The sequence below is a fragment of the Kockovaella imperatae genome (assembly GCF_002102565.1).
Source record: "Kockovaella imperatae strain NRRL Y-17943 chromosome Unknown BD324scaffold_2, whole genome shotgun sequence".
NCBI lineage: Eukaryota > Fungi > Basidiomycota > Tremellomycetes > Tremellales > Cuniculitremaceae > Kockovaella > Kockovaella imperatae.
This window is the reverse complement of record NW_019028942.1, coordinates 827127-842901: the sequence shown is the minus strand read 5'-3', so window position 1 is coordinate 842901 and position 15775 is coordinate 827127. Positions and strand designations below refer to the sequence as shown.

Sequence of the window (15775 nt, the reverse complement as noted above, 5' to 3'; positions counted from 1 at the left end):
GACCGATACAGGGCGCGTCTCGGCCTCTCTGCGTCTTCCTTGTGTCTCTCTCGACTTGATATCTTTCCCTGCACAATGGCGCCTCTCGCTCCAGAACGTGAGTGAGCGGGGATCCTGATCATGACTGATACTAGCTCAGCCCGCATCAACGCCAGTTTGCTGGCGAAATACAGGGGTCAAACTGTACGACTTCCAGCCAAAGTGGTGAAGATTGTAGGCAGCACAGCGACGGTTGAGGCTTCAGACGGAGGCCAGGTGAGCGAAGCAAGGTCGGCACCAGCCCGATAGATCCTGACATATCTCCAGATAGGCGTACATCTCGGTCGGGTGAGCCATCACAGGGGGAAGATTCGCTAAACCTCAGGACATGCACATTGCAGATACATATGTGGAGATCATTGGAAGCGTCAAGGATGATCTTAGTCTCAAGGCATTGACAAGTATCAATCTCGGAGATCGTCTCGGTGAGTCGAGACGCTGCCCATTAAACGCTGAGGCTTTGTACAGATATGAAGGCAGTTCAGGCAGTGATCGAGTTCTCCCAGTCGTCAAAAGGAGAGGGAATTCTCGTGTGAGAGGGACCCTTTGGACCTGTAACTCCAGTAGACCGACAAGGCATATGATCATTCTGTAAATACATCGTTGTCTGTGTACGCATCGAACTGCCCTCTGTGAATTCCTGCTCATCTGCTCAAGCAGCATTCCGGAGCACTGTTTGTTAGCTGAGAGTCAGAGGTGAGGTTCACTCACCTAGAATGACAGAATCGCCTCTCAAGAACATTTTGCTGAAACTTCAGCACAAGTATGATCAAGACGACTCACGAGATGAACCTGTCCTTGTTGATGGGATTCTTTCCCTTGCCTTTCGGTGTTTCTGTCCACATCTAACATCAGAAATGCTCAAATAGACAAGATGCTCACCTCTTTGACATTCTCCAAGACCATGTTGGCGTGTCTATCAAATGCTTTGACTCTTGCCAACAGCTTCTTGTTGTTCCTCAGTGATATCAAGACTTGCGATTGATTACGGACTGCCTGCTGAAGGACGGAAAGGGGACCCTGTGAGATTTCATATTCCTCCAACTCTCTGATTTGAGACTCGTCGAGCTCAGTTTTCGGGACGTGGACGTATTGACTGGGCAGATAAGTACTTGTAGTCGCGGCTGAGCCTACCTCATAGCCAAAACAAGGTGCCAGGAGAGTGGATGGCGAGAATGTGTGTTGAGAGTCAGGAGGAGAGAGAGAGTCAGGGGGTCAGGCAGCGAATTTTGGGAAAATAGAGGAATAGAGCCACGTGGTGGCTAATGACATCTCCCTTTTGCCTCCTTTCAGTCCATTGTGACTTCTAGTCACATTATTGACCACATCGCTATCCATGGACGGGCATGAAGACTCGAGACCAGTCTCAGAATGCTGGTACTGTACCTCCCTCATCAGACATCCATCCTTTCCTGAAGGGCAATTTTGCACCCGTCGAGACTGAATTTATCTCCTTTCCCTGTAAGGTCCAAGGCGTCATCCCTCCCGAATTCATCGGAGGACAATATATTCGCAATGGAGGCAATCCGATACACCCTCCAGAGAAGGGACGGCATTATCACTGGTTCGACGGAGATGGCATGCTCCATGGCGTTTACTTTACCCCTGAAGGTGTCCCGCTTTACACGAATCGCCACTTGGCAACCTCGTTGCTGAAGATGACGTTGCTACTCTTGCGATCACCTATACCTTCGATCGCCCTTCTCATCTCGCCGCTATCCTCACTCCATCGAATTGTCGCAGCCATCTTACAGTCCTTCTTTCTGGCACTCAGAGCCAGGCTAGGAGTGCTCAGCGTGGCGAACACTAGCGTGTTTTGGTGGGGAACAACGTCTGCCGAGTCAGATCATCGGCTGCTAGCAACCTGCGAATCAGGACCGCCGCTAGAAGTGCGAGTTCCAGAGCTGGAGACGGTGGGCTGGGATCGACTCTTGGATAGGTCTGGAGAGAGTCTTAAATCGTGGCGTGGTCCATGGTGGAAAAGGTTCGCTTTGAGTCGCATACAAGAGGTGAATATTCCATACACATTGCATTAGCTCATGATCAGGATTGGATGACAGCTCATCCTCGTGTGGACCCAGTGGACGGAACGTTGTTATTTTACTCGACGCAAATGTTTGAGGCCCCGCATGCTAGATACTCCGTCATCGACTCCTCGGGTCAGCATCTTGTTTGGAAGCAGGGAGTAGATATTGGTCGGGCGAAAATGTAAGCATTTTTCGCCGCTCATGCTGACCTCCAAGGATGCATGATTTTGCGGCGACTCGGACGCATACGATCCTCCTCAACCTCCCGCTCACTCTCGCTCCTACCAATCTGCTCTCCCTTCTGCCATTGATTCATTTTGATCGGTCTCTCCCATCTGAATTCGTCATCTTTCCACGGCTTCTACGATCCGCGGCGACACCGCAGGAGCCCATCCGCTTTACCGAGAGCGAACCTTGTCTCATTTTTCACACTGCGAATGCCTGGGACGAGCCTACAGCAGATGGTGTGGCAATCAACATGCTGGCTTGTCGATTCAAAAGCGCCAAGTTGGTATACGCAGCTGGCGCCATTGATATTCCCGCCGCTGAAAGGGGTCAAGATGTCGTGCAGCTGCACTATTATCAATTTGGGATCCCTCAAGCCTACCTGAACAAGGAATCGGTTGACAGTGGACGTATCAGTCACTCGTTTTCCCTCATGGCTATACCTTTCGAATTTCCCACCATGCCCACCCATCTGTCCATGTCTGCCAGCCGATATGTATATGGCTGCACCATGCAGTCGGGATCATTCGATGAGCGACTCGGTGGCGCAGCTAAAGTGGACTGCTTGGTCAAGGTCAACGTGGAGGACCTGATACGACGTGGGAAGATTTCCGGCGACTCTCCCGCTGATTCCCGGACCACGCTGGAGATCTTGCAACAGTGGAAACAAGGCATCAGAGGGCCAATCGAGGTCTTTGCTTTGCCCGAGGGCTTATATGCTCAAGAATGCCAATTTGTCCCTAGAACAGATGCCAAGACAGAGGATGATGGCTACTTGGTCACTTACAGTGAGTGCGCTCCAGTCACCTAGCTGATGAGTAGTCTACGATGAAAGTAATCTCGGTCAAGATGGAACGCCGTTGCCAGATGAAGGATCCGAACTGTGGATCATAGACGCCAAGAACATGGCAGAAGGTCTGGAGTCTGTGGTGTGCCGTATTGAGCTTCCACAACGGGTCCCTTATGGCCTGCATGGAACTTGGATACCCGCCTCCAAATTACAACGACAACGGTCTCATCCACCTATCGAACAACCTCTCCTTCAGGCAAAGTTAGAACGATCTCGCTTGCAACACTTTGTCTCCATCCTATTTGATCGCCCACCAGATCGCCAACGTTCGGCTTTTGAACGCTTGGTATTGAATGTGATGTGGCCCATGTCGGTAGTGATGCTGCTGTTGGCATTGTATGAAGCTGCCAGAATGTTCAAGCCGATCAGACCTGCGACGTCGTCCCTCTCCTGGCCTCAAATGATAAGTCTCCCCATCGCCTTTGTAGCTGTAGTCGTATTTAGATCAACTAGATGAGCGTTCCCCCATCCGTCACTGTAGCTTTCATATACACATGCATCAGAGTACCATGGAGATACTGTCTTTCATCTGCCCTCCTGGCGATGCAGATAACAATATCATACCATCTAGCCATAATAATGAATAATACAAGTGCAAAATTGAGTAATAATGCTAACTGATTGAAATTTCCCAAATCTCATCAACACATTCTATCAACTCGATCCTCTGCAACCCATCCCCTACTTGCATCAAGGCATCATGTCGTATCGACAGGGTCAGGTGAGTCCAGCCCTGACGAATGCAAGCTCATTCCATAGACTGCTCTGGCTCTACATCGAGTATGGCATCACGCATCTGCAGATGGTCGGGTTCTGGGAAAATTCGCGGCGAGGATAGCTTTGGTCTTGATGGGGAAGCATAAACCGACTTATGACCCTGGTGGTGAGTCGGCATCCAGATGACCCGCCTGACATGCTCTTCAGTCGATGCTGGAGACTATGTCGTCGTATCAGATGCCCTTAAAGTCGCTCTGACAGGGAACAAGCCCACAGACAAGGTCTACTATCATCATTCAGGATATCCAGGCGGATTGAAGACTGTGCCGATCACACGAATGCGAGAACGGAGACCGGAGGACGTGAGATAGTCGGCGGTCGTATCCAAGCTGACCTTCACAGATCATAAGGAAAGCGGTATCTGGCATGCTGCCCAAAAACACATTTCGAAAGCGACGCTTGGAAAGGCTGAGAGTGTATCCAGGGGCAGCCCCACAACAGGATCTCGACAACATCATCAAGACATGGCATTAGGTGCAAGATTAGGTGTATGCATAGTGACACTATATAGCTGCTCCGACAGGAGGTCGACTAGCGAGAGGGATGTTTTCGCTGCTGATCAGCTCGACTGCTTTCGTTCCTCCGACTCACGAGGAAACGGTCCCGTTCTCCCTCATCTTGGAAATGCCACCTCCGTCTGCGATCTGCCCCTCCACATCTAGGCCCGATCGGCTGACTATGCCTATCCGATCACTCGGAGTCGCTGGCCGGCTGGGAGATGGGAATACTGAGGGTGGTGGTCCTGCGGGAGGTTGCACATAGTACGATTTGCGCTGACCTTTGGAGAAATCAAACACTTTGAAGCTGGGACGTCAGCCCGTTGCGATGTTCTTCAACTCACTGTTCCTCCATCATGCGCATCTCTGGGCTCATCTGCTCGACATCCTGACCCTCTTTACGCTTGCGTGCTTTGAGAGGATTTTCCTCGAGTAACAATTCTTCCAGCTCATGGGTAGCGTCAAAGTTTGCTTTTTTGGACTGCTTGTCAGTTGTGGCGACATCAGGGTCACTCACGTCTGGTTCAAAGGGAGGTACCACTTGCTTATTGTACAACGCTTCCCAATCGATACCGGCGAACCAAGGATGCGTTTTGATGGATTCCAACCCGCCACGGTATCCTAGTCTTTTGTTGGGATCGCGTTCGAGTAACTAGCATCAGTGACGCTCCACGGATCGAACTCACTCCTCGTATAGCATGCATGCACTCGGACGAGCATTTGGTCGGAGCATCATCTGGCCATGTCAAAGGTTCGTGTAGGATCGAGTTTGTCAAAGCCGTATTTGTCCGGCCTCGGAATGGCCGCTTGCCAAACAGCAACTCGTAGGCGAGGATGCCCAATGACCACAGATCCACCGGCGCCCAATAGCCCCGTTTTGTCAAGACCTCAGGGGCTGATGTTAGCAATGAAAGAGAGCAAGAACATACCCATGTAGGCCATACTCCCAGCAACGCCTGTTAAGAGGCGACGTTCTGAAAAATGGACGGCAATGTTGAAATCGGTAATGTGAGCGTGTCCTCGTTCATCGAGAAGGACGTTGTCCGGTTTGAGATCACGGTGGACAATGCGCTTTGAGTGGAGATAGTCGATGGCAAGTGCGAGCTCGGCAGTGTAAAAGCGAACCACCTCCTCTGAGATGGAGCCTGTACGATCAAGATGGACTGAAGGGTTTTGTCAGTGATGGCGCTTAGACATCTGGTGGACACATACACCTCAGATCACCGCCAAGCATGAGGTCGAGGACAAAAAAGCAATTCTCATCGTCTTGGAAGGCGTATCGCAAGTTGACGACAAATGGATGATCAATCTGACGGTCAGCCGAGGCGGATGGGTCATGCTCACCTCCTCCAGCAGCCGTCTCTCCTGCACAATGTTTGCCACAGCCCGCATCTTGACGCATTTCGCCTTGTTGATGTATTTCAGCGCATACAGGGTCTTAGATTGCTTATGCTGAACGACTCGAACCTGAGAGATAGTGTTAAATAGGGTAGGATACTGCTTTGCGGGGCCGATATGGATGACACCCCTTCCTCACCTTGCCGAACGCTCCCTTGCCGACACTTCGCAACAAGTAGAAATGGAACAAGGTGACCTCGCCATCAAAGTCGATGGCCTGGGCAAATGTCAGCACGAGCTTGTCGGGCGACAGACCAAGACTTGCCTCTGGTTTACAGCAACCGGCACCCATGGTGAACCGAGTTTATGTGGATGACAAGGAGTCCATCTATGAGTTGCAGGTAGAAGTAGAAGGCATGTGACTGAGGCAAGTGAGATTCGATTGATGAGAGAAGTGGTAGGGTATCGTGAAAGTGCGAGGAATGATGGAGTCGAGGGGGAACGCTCGGTCCACTTCAAAGGGAGTCAAAGCAGCCGACGACCGGGCAATCAAGTAGAGGGGAGGGGGAGCAGGAGGGAGCGCTCTGCTCAAGCTGATTCAGCGTAGAGCTGAGTATGGTGTTCGTACCACAGATCGTTCGCTGCGGAGGAAACGCTTTATCTAGCGTGGGTGAAAGGTAGCTGGGTGATCGATCGATTTGAGAGATGTCGTCAGGCCGGAGTCAAATGTTCGTTGTCGTTCGTCTATTGTTGTTGAAACAGGCAAGATGTTGGTGGGAAGACGGATGTTTATTGCAAGATGTCACAAGAGGCCATATCTCCAATGGGATACCCAGGAAGGTACGTAGAGGAAGTGAGGATGGATGTTGAGCAAGTACAAGTGATCAGAGGGGGCGAGATGAGTTCGTGACTTGTAGAAATGAAAGCCCCTGCCAGGCCCCGGACGCGGGTACGGTTCGCATGGGACCTTTTTTTTTTCTCTAAATGCAATTTTGAAACCAGCCCGCTCGTTGGCGTATATGATCCCGGGCAAGGTGCTGAAGTCTTCAGCAGGTCTGTCTTCAGTACCACCGTGTCGCTGAGTATGTACATTTGAGATGCTCTGTCTATCATCTATGGACCGCGTTCATTGCAGCAATTCTCTCAATCGCTCTGTCACCAGCTTGCACTCCTTCTCGGTTCCCACTGTGATTCTCAGACACCCCTTACATCCAGGCTCCTTGCCTCTGAAGCGCACGACGACCCCACGGCTATCCGCCAGAGTCTTGTACACCTCCATCGCTAGCTGTACATCAGGCTCTCCTGCCTTGTTTAAGACTTCAACCAGGATAAAATTGGCGTGATTGCCTCCGAGAACACGACCAATTCGGGGGATCGTTCTCAAGTCCCTGATCAGGGTGTCTCGATTGTCGTTGAGTGTCGCTGCGACTCGCTGCATTTCGGCCAGTCCCTCGTCAGATACCGCACTGAGAGCTAAAGAAGCGGTAGGCAAGGAAATGTTGTATGGGGCTTTGGCGTTGGTGAGGATTTGTACCAAAGGCGGTGGGGCCAGAAGATATCCGAGACTGACATCAGCGTGACTTCGCTTCTCCCCTGACCCACCGGATGGCAGCGAGTCCGAAACTCTTGCTCAAGGTTTGTGTGACGCAGACATTGGCGTATTCGTTGACGAGAGAAGCTGCACTGCTCCCGCTCGGGGCAAAATCAATGTACGCCTCGTCGACAACGAGAACTCCGGTGAATGTCGGGTTGTCCAGTACTCGCTTGATGGCGTCGAGAGGAATCACAGTCCCTGTTGGGTTGCCAGGTGAGCAAACAAACAGAATCTTGACTTCAGCGAGAGAGGCCGACATCTTCATGTCAGCTTATGCCTGTCTGCTATTCTCACTTTGGCCTCGTCCAATTGGAAATCTGCTGTCAATGGCACTGGGACCACCCCCACATCGTTGACTTGCGCTGTGACTCCGTACATGCCATATGTCGGTGGAGTTGTCATGACCTTGTCTTTTCCGGGAACACAGAGCACGCGAAATAAGAGATCGATGACCTCGTCGGACCCAACGCCAAGGAAGACCCAGTGCTCATCGGGCACACCACGAAACTTGGCAATCTTGCGTTTGAGATCGTCATGCGTCGGTGATGGATATCGATTCAGATCGCCTTGAACGTGTTCTAAAGTTTGAGCTGCGACTGGATCAAGCTTCTTAGGCAGGACGGATCCCATCGCGTTTTCATTCGCATCGAGAAGTACACCTTCGGAGTAGTCATCACGAGCGCAGCGATATGGCTCCAAGGAGAGGATGTTGGGACGGATAAGACGTTCAAGGGAGAAGTGAGGAGGATGAGCTGGTCCAGGGACAGTCAGACCGAGAATAGGCATACTGATCAAGGCTGGTGGATGATCCCGATCTGAGGTTGTTGAGTTCGACTGGACAGGACGCACAATATGATACGGATAGATGCTGAGGGAACACGACGTTGTCAGAGGCAGCAATTGTTGAGCCAATGCAAGGAATCGCACACGTCTCCTGTGTGTTACTGTCCTTCCAGCTGAGCCCGGTGAGCGTGTTCGGAAAGGTTGATTTGAGAGACAATGACAGGATGATCAAGTCCTTCGCAACATTTTATGGGATATCGGAAATCAATATTTCGACTCGCCAAGTCCGCATTCCCCGACTCGATAACCGCCGGGACTGAGCGTTTGATTTGTCATGTCTCCAATGCATACATGTCATGCCACTGCAATGCTCGGCTTAGGAGCCTGAGCCAACACCTCCTTCCCCTCCCAGAATCGGGGGAGCTTGTTGCCCGGAACGAAATGTCTCTCCACCTTATCCTTGGTGATGACACACATACGAATGGTTCCACCCGATGAGCCATCCCTAGACATGGCGAGGGCAAGGGCTGGAAATTCTCAGCCGAGTTGATTTCGTGGTACTCACTATTGCGGACAAATTCGACTGTCTCTGCCTCATTCCAACCCTCTTTGTAGGTCGCGTCGCAATAACCATACACATAAGTCGATCCGGAACCTGCGCATAAGCGTTCTTTCCCCCACGCCGATACTCACCTCCAATAGCCCAAGGCTGTTGGAAGATGCCTCCTCCGACGGGAATGTTGAACACGCCTCCTCCTTCCTCATCCCATCCAGCAACGATGATACCAGCTGTCAACTGATCCTTGTTCTCGTAACATAGCTTTTCAAACATGGCGGCCACAGTGGCTACCGGCGGAGGTCCTCCGTAGACGGCAGTGTAAACCTGGCAGTGCTGGTGAACGGCATCGGCAACAGCTTGAGTGTCTGCTGCTGATCCAGAACGACAGCAATAGATTCGATCGTGGATGTGTGTGAGCTTGTCGGTGACTCGATTGGCCTGCAGGAAGGGCGCCGCGGCGCACGCGTCAGCGCGAAGCCAATAATGCCCAAATAGCTAATGAGACAGTGTCGTGAAAGACACAACAGAGCACCACTGAACATGTCCGTGGACTCATCATGTGAATGTTCCATCACTCTCCAGATGCATACTCACAATGTATGCTCCGGTTGTGGTTCGTGAATCAGCACCAATGACCACTCCTCCGTCAAATTGGACCGCCATGATGGACGTCTGAGATCAGGAACAACACTACACGGTCGACTCACTCCAAGATTCACCTCGCCCTTCTTCAGATGCTCTATATCGATGGATACTATCCCAGACATGATGCAAGATGTGCTGTAGCGAAGCAAAGGCATTCATTGCAATGAGAGATGAGTAGTGGGCGTTGATCAACGCCACGTGGTTTCTGGCTGCGGAAGCAATTCCCCCCGTTTATCACCCTTCCTCGACGTCTCGCCCCTCTTTGCAACCCCCTCAAGGCTGAGACTGTCTTGAACGACGACACTCACGGCGTGTTGACATTTATTGGTTCCTGCAGTATACGGCGAGCTAAGATTTTACCATCTTGTTAGGTCTGGAGGTCTACAAATCGCTGTCTTCACCGAGTGTGCGCGAGTTATGCCAAGCTCTCGCGCCTACACACCGTTGGCCGATGAAGTCAATCCTCCGTTTGGCAATGCCGTCACCACCGTAACTCGGAATGGGACTGTTGTCTATGGTAAAAGACCGACGAGCGAATCATCTGGATCCTCGACACCTAGTCGGCAATATTCAGCAGAGACGACTCCTCAACTAGCCTCCAGGGTGTCCATGACACAAGATCACGAGCAAGACCTCGGTATACCACGCTCTGCCAAGGGCAAGGAGAGAGCGTGGGATCCAGAGATGGGTCAGGATGAGATCAAGGATGACACTTATCCTCCTGGGAATGAGAACGCAGAGGAGGAAAGACGTGTCGCAGATGTGAGTCGATGAACCTCCATGACGTCGCTGATGGGTGTAGACTCTGGCCCGGTTCGCCGCTAGGGATGCTGCTCGACGCCGAGCCGCTCGGCTTTCAAAGCAATTACCACCGTCTCCGCAGTCTACGTCATCTGGTTTCTTGTCAAGACCATTCTCAGTTGTGGAGAGACAGTCCCTGAGGGGTTTGATGGAGAACATCACTGGGAAGCATCCTTCGGTGAGAAGCACACACGTTGAGCAGTTACTTATGTGCAGCTACCAACGACTCAACCGAAACCCTACAATGATCCCTACAGCAACCAGCCATACCGTGACGCTGGTCTCGACCCTTTTCCTCGGGACTCCATCTCCTCTGCTGGATCATCACCTGGGGTAGACACTGCCTACGGGTATGCAGGACCTGCTTGGCGTGGAGGTGCGCCGGTTCAGGTAGACGAACGAGCTCATGGTGGTGGGGAGAAGTGGTGGCATGCGCTGTGTGCATGGGGCGATGACCTTGATGGCGGCCATGCGGAAGGCGCAGATGATCAGGCTGGGAGGACCAACCCTTTCGAGTAGCTATTTTTGTTGTATGAATGGCGCAATGCCACTATTGCTCACTGCGGACGAATTGATAGCAGCTAATGACCAAATAGGGCATGCTTTTAATGGGCATCAGCCACACTGGCATCGGTGGCCTCCATGTCTTGCGAACTCAGCCTCATCATCGTCGAGGCGAGCCCGACGCAAGAGGATCCATCCCACAGTGTCTTGACCTAATCCATGCCGAATCTTTGCCTATCGCCACTTTGGCGTCTTTAAAAACTCCGGTTCATTCACGAATTGTTGTTGTTCTGAATTGATCACGTCTAACATCCTGGATTTTAACGCATCCTTCTGCAACGATGGCCAGGGAGACTAGGGGTGTAGCCAGAGCGGCGCGAGGTGAATCAGTGATAGAGACGTGGCACTGATGTAAGCAGCCTCGACTTCGCCCGGCGCCAAGAGGAAACGCGACTCACCATCCCCTGTAATCCCTCCACCTCAGGTCGAGGGTGATCCGGATGCCAAACGTCAAAAGATCACCCTGAAGCTATCCACCAAGTCGTCCCCTGAGAAGGCAAGCAGCCCGGAAAAGGTTCAAGTCACGGAAGAAAATCTCCAAACACCAGTAGAAGCCAAGGAAGAGGCTGCTCCTGCATCCGGAACAAGGCTCAGCGCAGAGCTCCGGGCTGCACTCGCCCTCATTATTGCTCAGTAAATTATCCCCCTTTACAGCTTGGCTGATCTTACAGAATGGCCGTCCACCTGCCTGCACCGATGAACAAAATCTTAAGCCTGAGGCTACCACCAGACTTCAAGGAGTCAGAGGAAAATACTCTTGGTCATGTTTTCAAGCAGGACACCCTGACGTGGGAGGCTCTAGTCGTAAGAATCAAGTCTCAGACCAGTCTTGCTGACTTCCAGAAACTCTTGCATATCTTCTGCGAGAATCTTCTTGTCCCTTGCTCGTACCCCAACCCCATGCCACCGCTCGAACGTTTCGACCATCCCGTCCCATCCCTGAGTTCCCATTATCCGCCGCACGTCATCTATACGTTTTGTGTCGCCATATACAACCTCATGCGTCGCATTCAGCCGGAGGAACACCTGGATACTGGGTCAACAACGCGATGGGGTTTGATGCAAAAGACACCACAAGGAGAGTATTTCTCCTCCCCGGCGGATCTGCGTGTAGAGGATGCCATGAGTCGCAGACTCAACATTGGGACGACTGTGCTCGAGACGCTGGCTGCCCGGGGAGATTCCTTTGGAAGTGCGATGCCGATGACTGTTCAATCAACTCTAGCTAGTGCCAGCCGACCAACACGCACATTGTCCGAATCTCTGGTTAGGAAAGCCAGCCTTAAGATGGGCGAATGGAAGCAGAAGCGAGCTACGGGAGGATTTGGAAGTATTGTCCGTGGAGGTGAGCTCATAATGATGAGAACAAAGCTGAACCACAGTCACCCCCATAGTCAATGGATGGACGCCGAGCTTCGCGCCCACGTACGATAGCGTCCATACAGTTGGGCTTGGCTTCACGTCCACCATTGACGCAGCATACGAGAGGGCGTGGCACCGGAGATGGGCATGTCCCGAGCCTCCGGCCAACACCGGCTGGTGGGGCTCGACCGAGGAGCAGATTGAGTCTGTGGATCAATCTCTGGAGGATAACTCCAGTTTGATCGAGGAGCTCCAAGAATGGCAAGCTTATCGTGTCAGGGCGAATTTGAACAGCCCCACAGAGCGAGAGCTTCTTGCTGGTGAGTCTCCCCGTCTGGGAATCTGGCTAACAGGCAGCCGATCAACTGCTCAACTCCCTTGCGAAATTGGCTGGGCAGACCACACCAGTGGAGCTCGCTGGAAGGATCAATGCACATAAGCTCGCCCAAAGTGTCATCCCGACGTCGGCGCCTTCTATCCGAGGTACACTGGATCCTCGTAGACCGCGCGCTCTTCGTGACAATACTACGAGCCGCACTCAGCCAGCAGGATCGTCCTCCGCTCAGGTCAAGCCACCGTCCACACCTCTCAGAGCGTATAATAGCGGCAACACGGTCTATGGCCGTAGCACCCCGACCACGAGCACGACCACGAACACAACTGCATATAACGTACGACCTAGCGGGCCTGGGCCGTCTAATCTGCGTCAGAGTTATGCTCCAAATGGCTTCAGGCCGGTACAGCGATGATTTGTTGTATGCATGCATGCAGAATCCTCATCCTCTCCGACTGGAGTCCGGCGTCCCAGAGTGTCACCACGTGGTTGTGATCAATAACGTAAATTAATGAAAAAGCAGTAATAATTGGACTAACCGGAGGGGAAAAGAGGAGCAGCTGCTCACACCACCATCACCATCACCATCAGCAGCAGCAGCAGCAGCAGCAATCACATCATCCACCATGGATAGCCTTCGGGGGTCAATGTCCAGCGACAAGGGCTCACTCCAAAGAGGGTCATTCGACTCCATTCGTGCACCTTCATTTCCATCTTCGCCTCATCAATTATTTCATGGCTCTCCACCGCCGTTTAATCCAATAGCCGACTCACTCCCAAGGAGAGACAGTAATGACAATCGAAAACGATCTAGACTGAGTTTCGATGGTACATCGAGTGATGACAGTCGACCTCCGAAATCTTCTTCTGGTCCTCCGAATTCGTCAACTTGGAATGATGGCAGGAGACAATCTAATTCCCGGGCCAACGGATCTTCAGGATTGACCAGTGAGACGCTTGTTTGACCAAGGAGATTTTCAGATACTGACTTACCCAGGCTGCGAAGCTTGTCGAAAGGGAAAGTGAGTGTACAGCTCGTTTGGGTGTGTCTGACGGCAAGGCGACGATGTGAACCATCGCCATTGGTGCCTCCCGATCATCCCGATATTGCCAACTTACCATGCGCGAGATGCCGCCGGTTCGCACTCGAGTGCATTCGGGTCAAAGTGACACGCCGAAAGGGCCCGGCTCCTGTGTAGGTCTAGCCTGGCGATCCAGACCTGATAGTTCAGGGACTTGAGTGCTATTTCAGATGCTGTCCATGGCTTTCCGAACGGTGAACCTACACCAGTTCCCAACCCCAGGCCTCCTGCTGCCAGTGCTCCGGATATCGCTCCTACCGTTCCCAATCTCCCCGTCGTACCTACTGTTCCTGACGCTGCCGAGGCTGCCTTCCCGTGAGTAATACAGCAGAGCGTCTCCTGAGCTCCAGACCATCTTCCATCGATTTCACATCACCCTCATATCCGATACTCGCGGTCTCGCCATCGCTCAGTACCTCCACCTTGCCGGAAAACTTGGATCAGGTAGCCGCTCCCCATGTGATTGATCATATCATCGGGCTGTTTTTCAATTATGTAAGTCTGAGTCATCTGGACGTAGCTCATCCCGTCAGGTATATCCTCTCACTCCCTGTTTACATCGACCGACCTTCCTTCACAATCTTGCCCTCCGACTCGACAAGACGGATACGATATTTTTTGCCCTCACCCTGACGATAATCGCTTCTACATTGGTCCAGATACCCAGAAGCCTTGTCAATCTAGACAAGAGTGAAGTCGAGTCACTAGCTAGACGATGCGTCAAAGTGGCGAGGGTCAAGATATCCTATATCTTTGACGTGAGTCATGATGGCAGACGCGACTGACAGCTAGGATCCTGGACCCGTTCTCAGTACATACGTGGTCATCTGCTATCTGTGAGTGTATGCCGAGACTGTGATTGACCGTCAGTGAGGGTATCGTGCACCTCCTCCTCGGTAACAACACCGCACACGTTATCTGCACGGCCCAGGCGAACCAACTGGCGCTTGCGTTGAGACTCAACGAGGAATCTGTTAGTAAACACAACAATCCCAGCTCAGCTAACGTCAGAGCTATGAGTCTTTGGATCCTATCGAGTGTGAGATGCGAAGACGCATCTACTGGGTAAGCTAAAAAAAAAATGCCCAGCATAGCTTATTTCCAGCTTCTCTTCCAGGCCGATAAAAGTACCGCCTGTCTTCGCGCGCGGACAATATGCTTGAGGCTGGAGGATGCAGCCGTATGTTAATGCTCCATGAGCTGAACTGATTCTCAGAACCTGATGCTACCGTCCGAGGTCGACGACGAACAGATCACGCCAGCTGGCATCCTCCCGCAACCTTTCGGTAAGACGCCGCTCATCACCGGATTCAACATAGCCACAAATCTCTTTCGGTGCGCCGCAGACTGCCGGACATGGCTGACGTTGCAGGATACTAAATGATGCTCTCTTATTACAAAGGCGCAAGGCGCCACCTACGGTCGATAGCATCTTGGCTGATTTGTCCAATGTCAACGAGCTCAGAGAAAAAGTCATTCAGACCGCCTTGGATGTCGCTCCCCCGCTCAAGCTACGAAGCAAGAATATATCTTTTGAGACTAGTCCGGATCACGACTGGGAGACCGAACTTCATGAACGTGTTCTCGACTTTTTCCAGGATCCCGGCGAGACACCCCATGCACTGAATAGCTTCACAGTAATGCAGGTGGGTCGTCTGCCTCTTACCGGGCTAATTGCAGGGAAACATCCTCGTCACTCAACATCTTGTTCGGCTGGTCCTGCTTCAAACGCGAGAGTCTCTGTTTCAGCAGCTCGCATTGCTCACGCAAATGCCAATGACTGGTGTTGGGGGACTCGCAGGTCTGCAAATGGCGGAGGCGGCCGAGGATATCGCCCGAGAATTATTGGATGGACTCAATAGTCTGCCGGTTGAGAGCGTGAGTCGTATGAGATCTGCATCCCTGACTTCTCAGGTTGCCATCAATGGACCTTCTCTGGTGCAGAAAGGTGAGGTCAAATGGGGATTGATGTACGCTGACGTCAGTCCGCTTTGTTGCCATTCAACTCATGGAGTGCTCCGTATCTCCTTCACCGACCACGGCCAGAGCGTGAGTGTGATCTCATCCGGATGTAACTGATCGTGTGTCTAGTCAAAAGCTTCTCATGCAATTTCTCAGTGTACTTGGTGTCATTGAGGGCATGTACACGTTCGGCAGGGACATTTCTGCAGAGTAATCTACATAAGCCATGTATAATAACAATGATGCTCGGTATCGTCCCATTCGCGGACCACGTGGAGGCGCGCGTTTGGACCTTGTCCCCAGCCTTTTTTTTTCTTTTCGGTCGTACCATTTCAA

At 52.1% G+C, this 15775-nt stretch overlaps 10 protein-coding genes across 10 annotated transcripts; 6 read left to right on the top strand and 4 right to left on the bottom strand.

The window, feature by feature from the left end:
* Positions 1 to 42: 42 nt before the first annotated feature.
* On the top strand, positions 43 to 623 carry BD324DRAFT_615384 (replication factor A protein 3). The gene is made up of 5 exons (XM_022014716.1): positions 43 to 97; positions 140 to 255; positions 307 to 327; positions 365 to 464; positions 508 to 623. Exons 1-5 carry the CDS (start codon positions 76 to 78, stop codon positions 573 to 575), a joined length of 327 nt encoding a protein of 108 aa, XP_021873675.1. The 5' UTR covers positions 43 to 75; the 3' UTR covers positions 576 to 623.
* On the bottom strand, positions 624 to 1235 carry BD324DRAFT_615381 (putative pre-mRNA splicing factor). Its single transcript, XM_022014715.1, has 5 exons — positions 1174 to 1235; positions 922 to 1135; positions 823 to 884; positions 751 to 785; positions 624 to 711 (listed from the first exon to the last, which is right to left on the bottom strand). The coding sequence occupies exons 1-5, from the start codon at positions 1176 to 1178 to the stop codon at positions 692 to 694; spliced, it is 336 nt and encodes a 111-aa protein (XP_021873674.1). The 5' UTR covers positions 1179 to 1235; the 3' UTR covers positions 624 to 691.
* Positions 1236 to 1385: 150 nt separating this feature from the next.
* On the top strand, positions 1386 to 3598 carry BD324DRAFT_575532 (carotenoid oxygenase; the record flags this gene model as incomplete). The annotated part of the gene is made up of 4 exons (XM_022013134.1): positions 1386 to 2048; positions 2087 to 2247; positions 2283 to 3079; positions 3111 to 3598. 4 exons carry the CDS (start codon positions 1386 to 1388, stop codon positions 3596 to 3598), a joined length of 2109 nt encoding a protein of 702 aa, XP_021873673.1.
* A 196-nt stretch (positions 3599 to 3794) lies between these two features.
* BD324DRAFT_615379 (putative mitochondrial ribosomal protein L23) lies at positions 3795 to 4426 on the top strand. The gene is made up of 4 exons (XM_022014714.1): positions 3795 to 3862; positions 3901 to 4024; positions 4066 to 4220; positions 4261 to 4426. The coding sequence occupies exons 1-4, from the start codon at positions 3842 to 3844 to the stop codon at positions 4390 to 4392; spliced, it is 432 nt and encodes a 143-aa protein (XP_021873672.1). The 5' UTR covers positions 3795 to 3841; the 3' UTR covers positions 4393 to 4426.
* A 79-nt stretch (positions 4427 to 4505) lies between these two features.
* BD324DRAFT_640995 (putative camp-dependent protein kinase) lies at positions 4506 to 6105 on the bottom strand (the record flags this gene model as incomplete). Its single annotated transcript, XM_022017386.1, has 9 exons — positions 4506 to 4722; positions 4760 to 4896; positions 4933 to 5067; positions 5102 to 5310; positions 5345 to 5578; positions 5628 to 5724; positions 5760 to 5882; positions 5953 to 6030; positions 6079 to 6105. The coding sequence occupies 9 exons, from the start codon at positions 6103 to 6105 to the stop codon at positions 4506 to 4508; spliced, it is 1257 nt and encodes a 418-aa protein (XP_021873671.1).
* A 719-nt stretch (positions 6106 to 6824) lies between these two features.
* Positions 6825 to 8364, bottom strand: BD324DRAFT_644486 (histidinol-phosphate transaminase). The gene is made up of 3 exons (XM_022017593.1): positions 7642 to 8364; positions 7356 to 7606; positions 6825 to 7318 (listed from the first exon to the last, which is right to left on the bottom strand). Exons 1-3 carry the CDS (start codon positions 8131 to 8133, stop codon positions 6880 to 6882), a joined length of 1182 nt encoding a protein of 393 aa, XP_021873670.1. The 5' UTR covers positions 8134 to 8364; the 3' UTR covers positions 6825 to 6879.
* Positions 8365 to 8452: 88 nt separating this feature from the next.
* BD324DRAFT_240854 (nucleophile aminohydrolase) lies at positions 8453 to 9612 on the bottom strand. The gene is made up of 4 exons (XM_022012255.1): positions 9284 to 9612; positions 8824 to 9127; positions 8696 to 8785; positions 8453 to 8657 (listed from the first exon to the last, which is right to left on the bottom strand). The coding sequence occupies exons 1-4, from the start codon at positions 9350 to 9352 to the stop codon at positions 8485 to 8487; spliced, it is 636 nt and encodes a 211-aa protein (XP_021873669.1). The 5' UTR covers positions 9353 to 9612; the 3' UTR covers positions 8453 to 8484.
* Positions 9613 to 9751: 139 nt separating this feature from the next.
* BD324DRAFT_648503 (hypothetical protein) lies at positions 9752 to 10654 on the top strand (the record flags this gene model as incomplete). Its single annotated transcript, XM_022017852.1, has 3 exons — positions 9752 to 10096; positions 10137 to 10313; positions 10352 to 10654. 3 exons carry the CDS (start codon positions 9752 to 9754, stop codon positions 10652 to 10654), a joined length of 825 nt encoding a protein of 274 aa, XP_021873668.1.
* Positions 10655 to 10925: 271 nt separating this feature from the next.
* Positions 10926 to 12847, top strand: BD324DRAFT_615370 (hypothetical protein). Its single transcript, XM_022014713.1, has 5 exons — positions 10926 to 11332; positions 11371 to 11503; positions 11543 to 12044; positions 12082 to 12381; positions 12419 to 12847. The coding sequence occupies exons 2-5, from the start codon at positions 11372 to 11374 to the stop codon at positions 12808 to 12810; spliced, it is 1326 nt and encodes a 441-aa protein (XP_021873667.1). The 5' UTR covers positions 10926 to 11332; position 11371; the 3' UTR covers positions 12811 to 12847.
* On the top strand, positions 12835 to 15691 carry BD324DRAFT_615365 (fungal-specific transcription factor domain-domain-containing protein). The gene is made up of 16 exons (XM_022014712.1): positions 12835 to 13343; positions 13393 to 13417; positions 13456 to 13590; positions 13628 to 13792; positions 13828 to 13972; positions 14011 to 14235; positions 14270 to 14313; positions 14348 to 14450; positions 14489 to 14542; positions 14583 to 14657; positions 14694 to 14812; positions 14850 to 15123; positions 15158 to 15355; positions 15392 to 15425; positions 15463 to 15526; positions 15569 to 15691. Exons 1-16 carry the CDS (start codon positions 13022 to 13024, stop codon positions 15651 to 15653), a joined length of 2067 nt encoding a protein of 688 aa, XP_021873666.1. The 5' UTR covers positions 12835 to 13021; the 3' UTR covers positions 15654 to 15691.
* Positions 15692 to 15775: the final 84 nt, after the last annotated feature.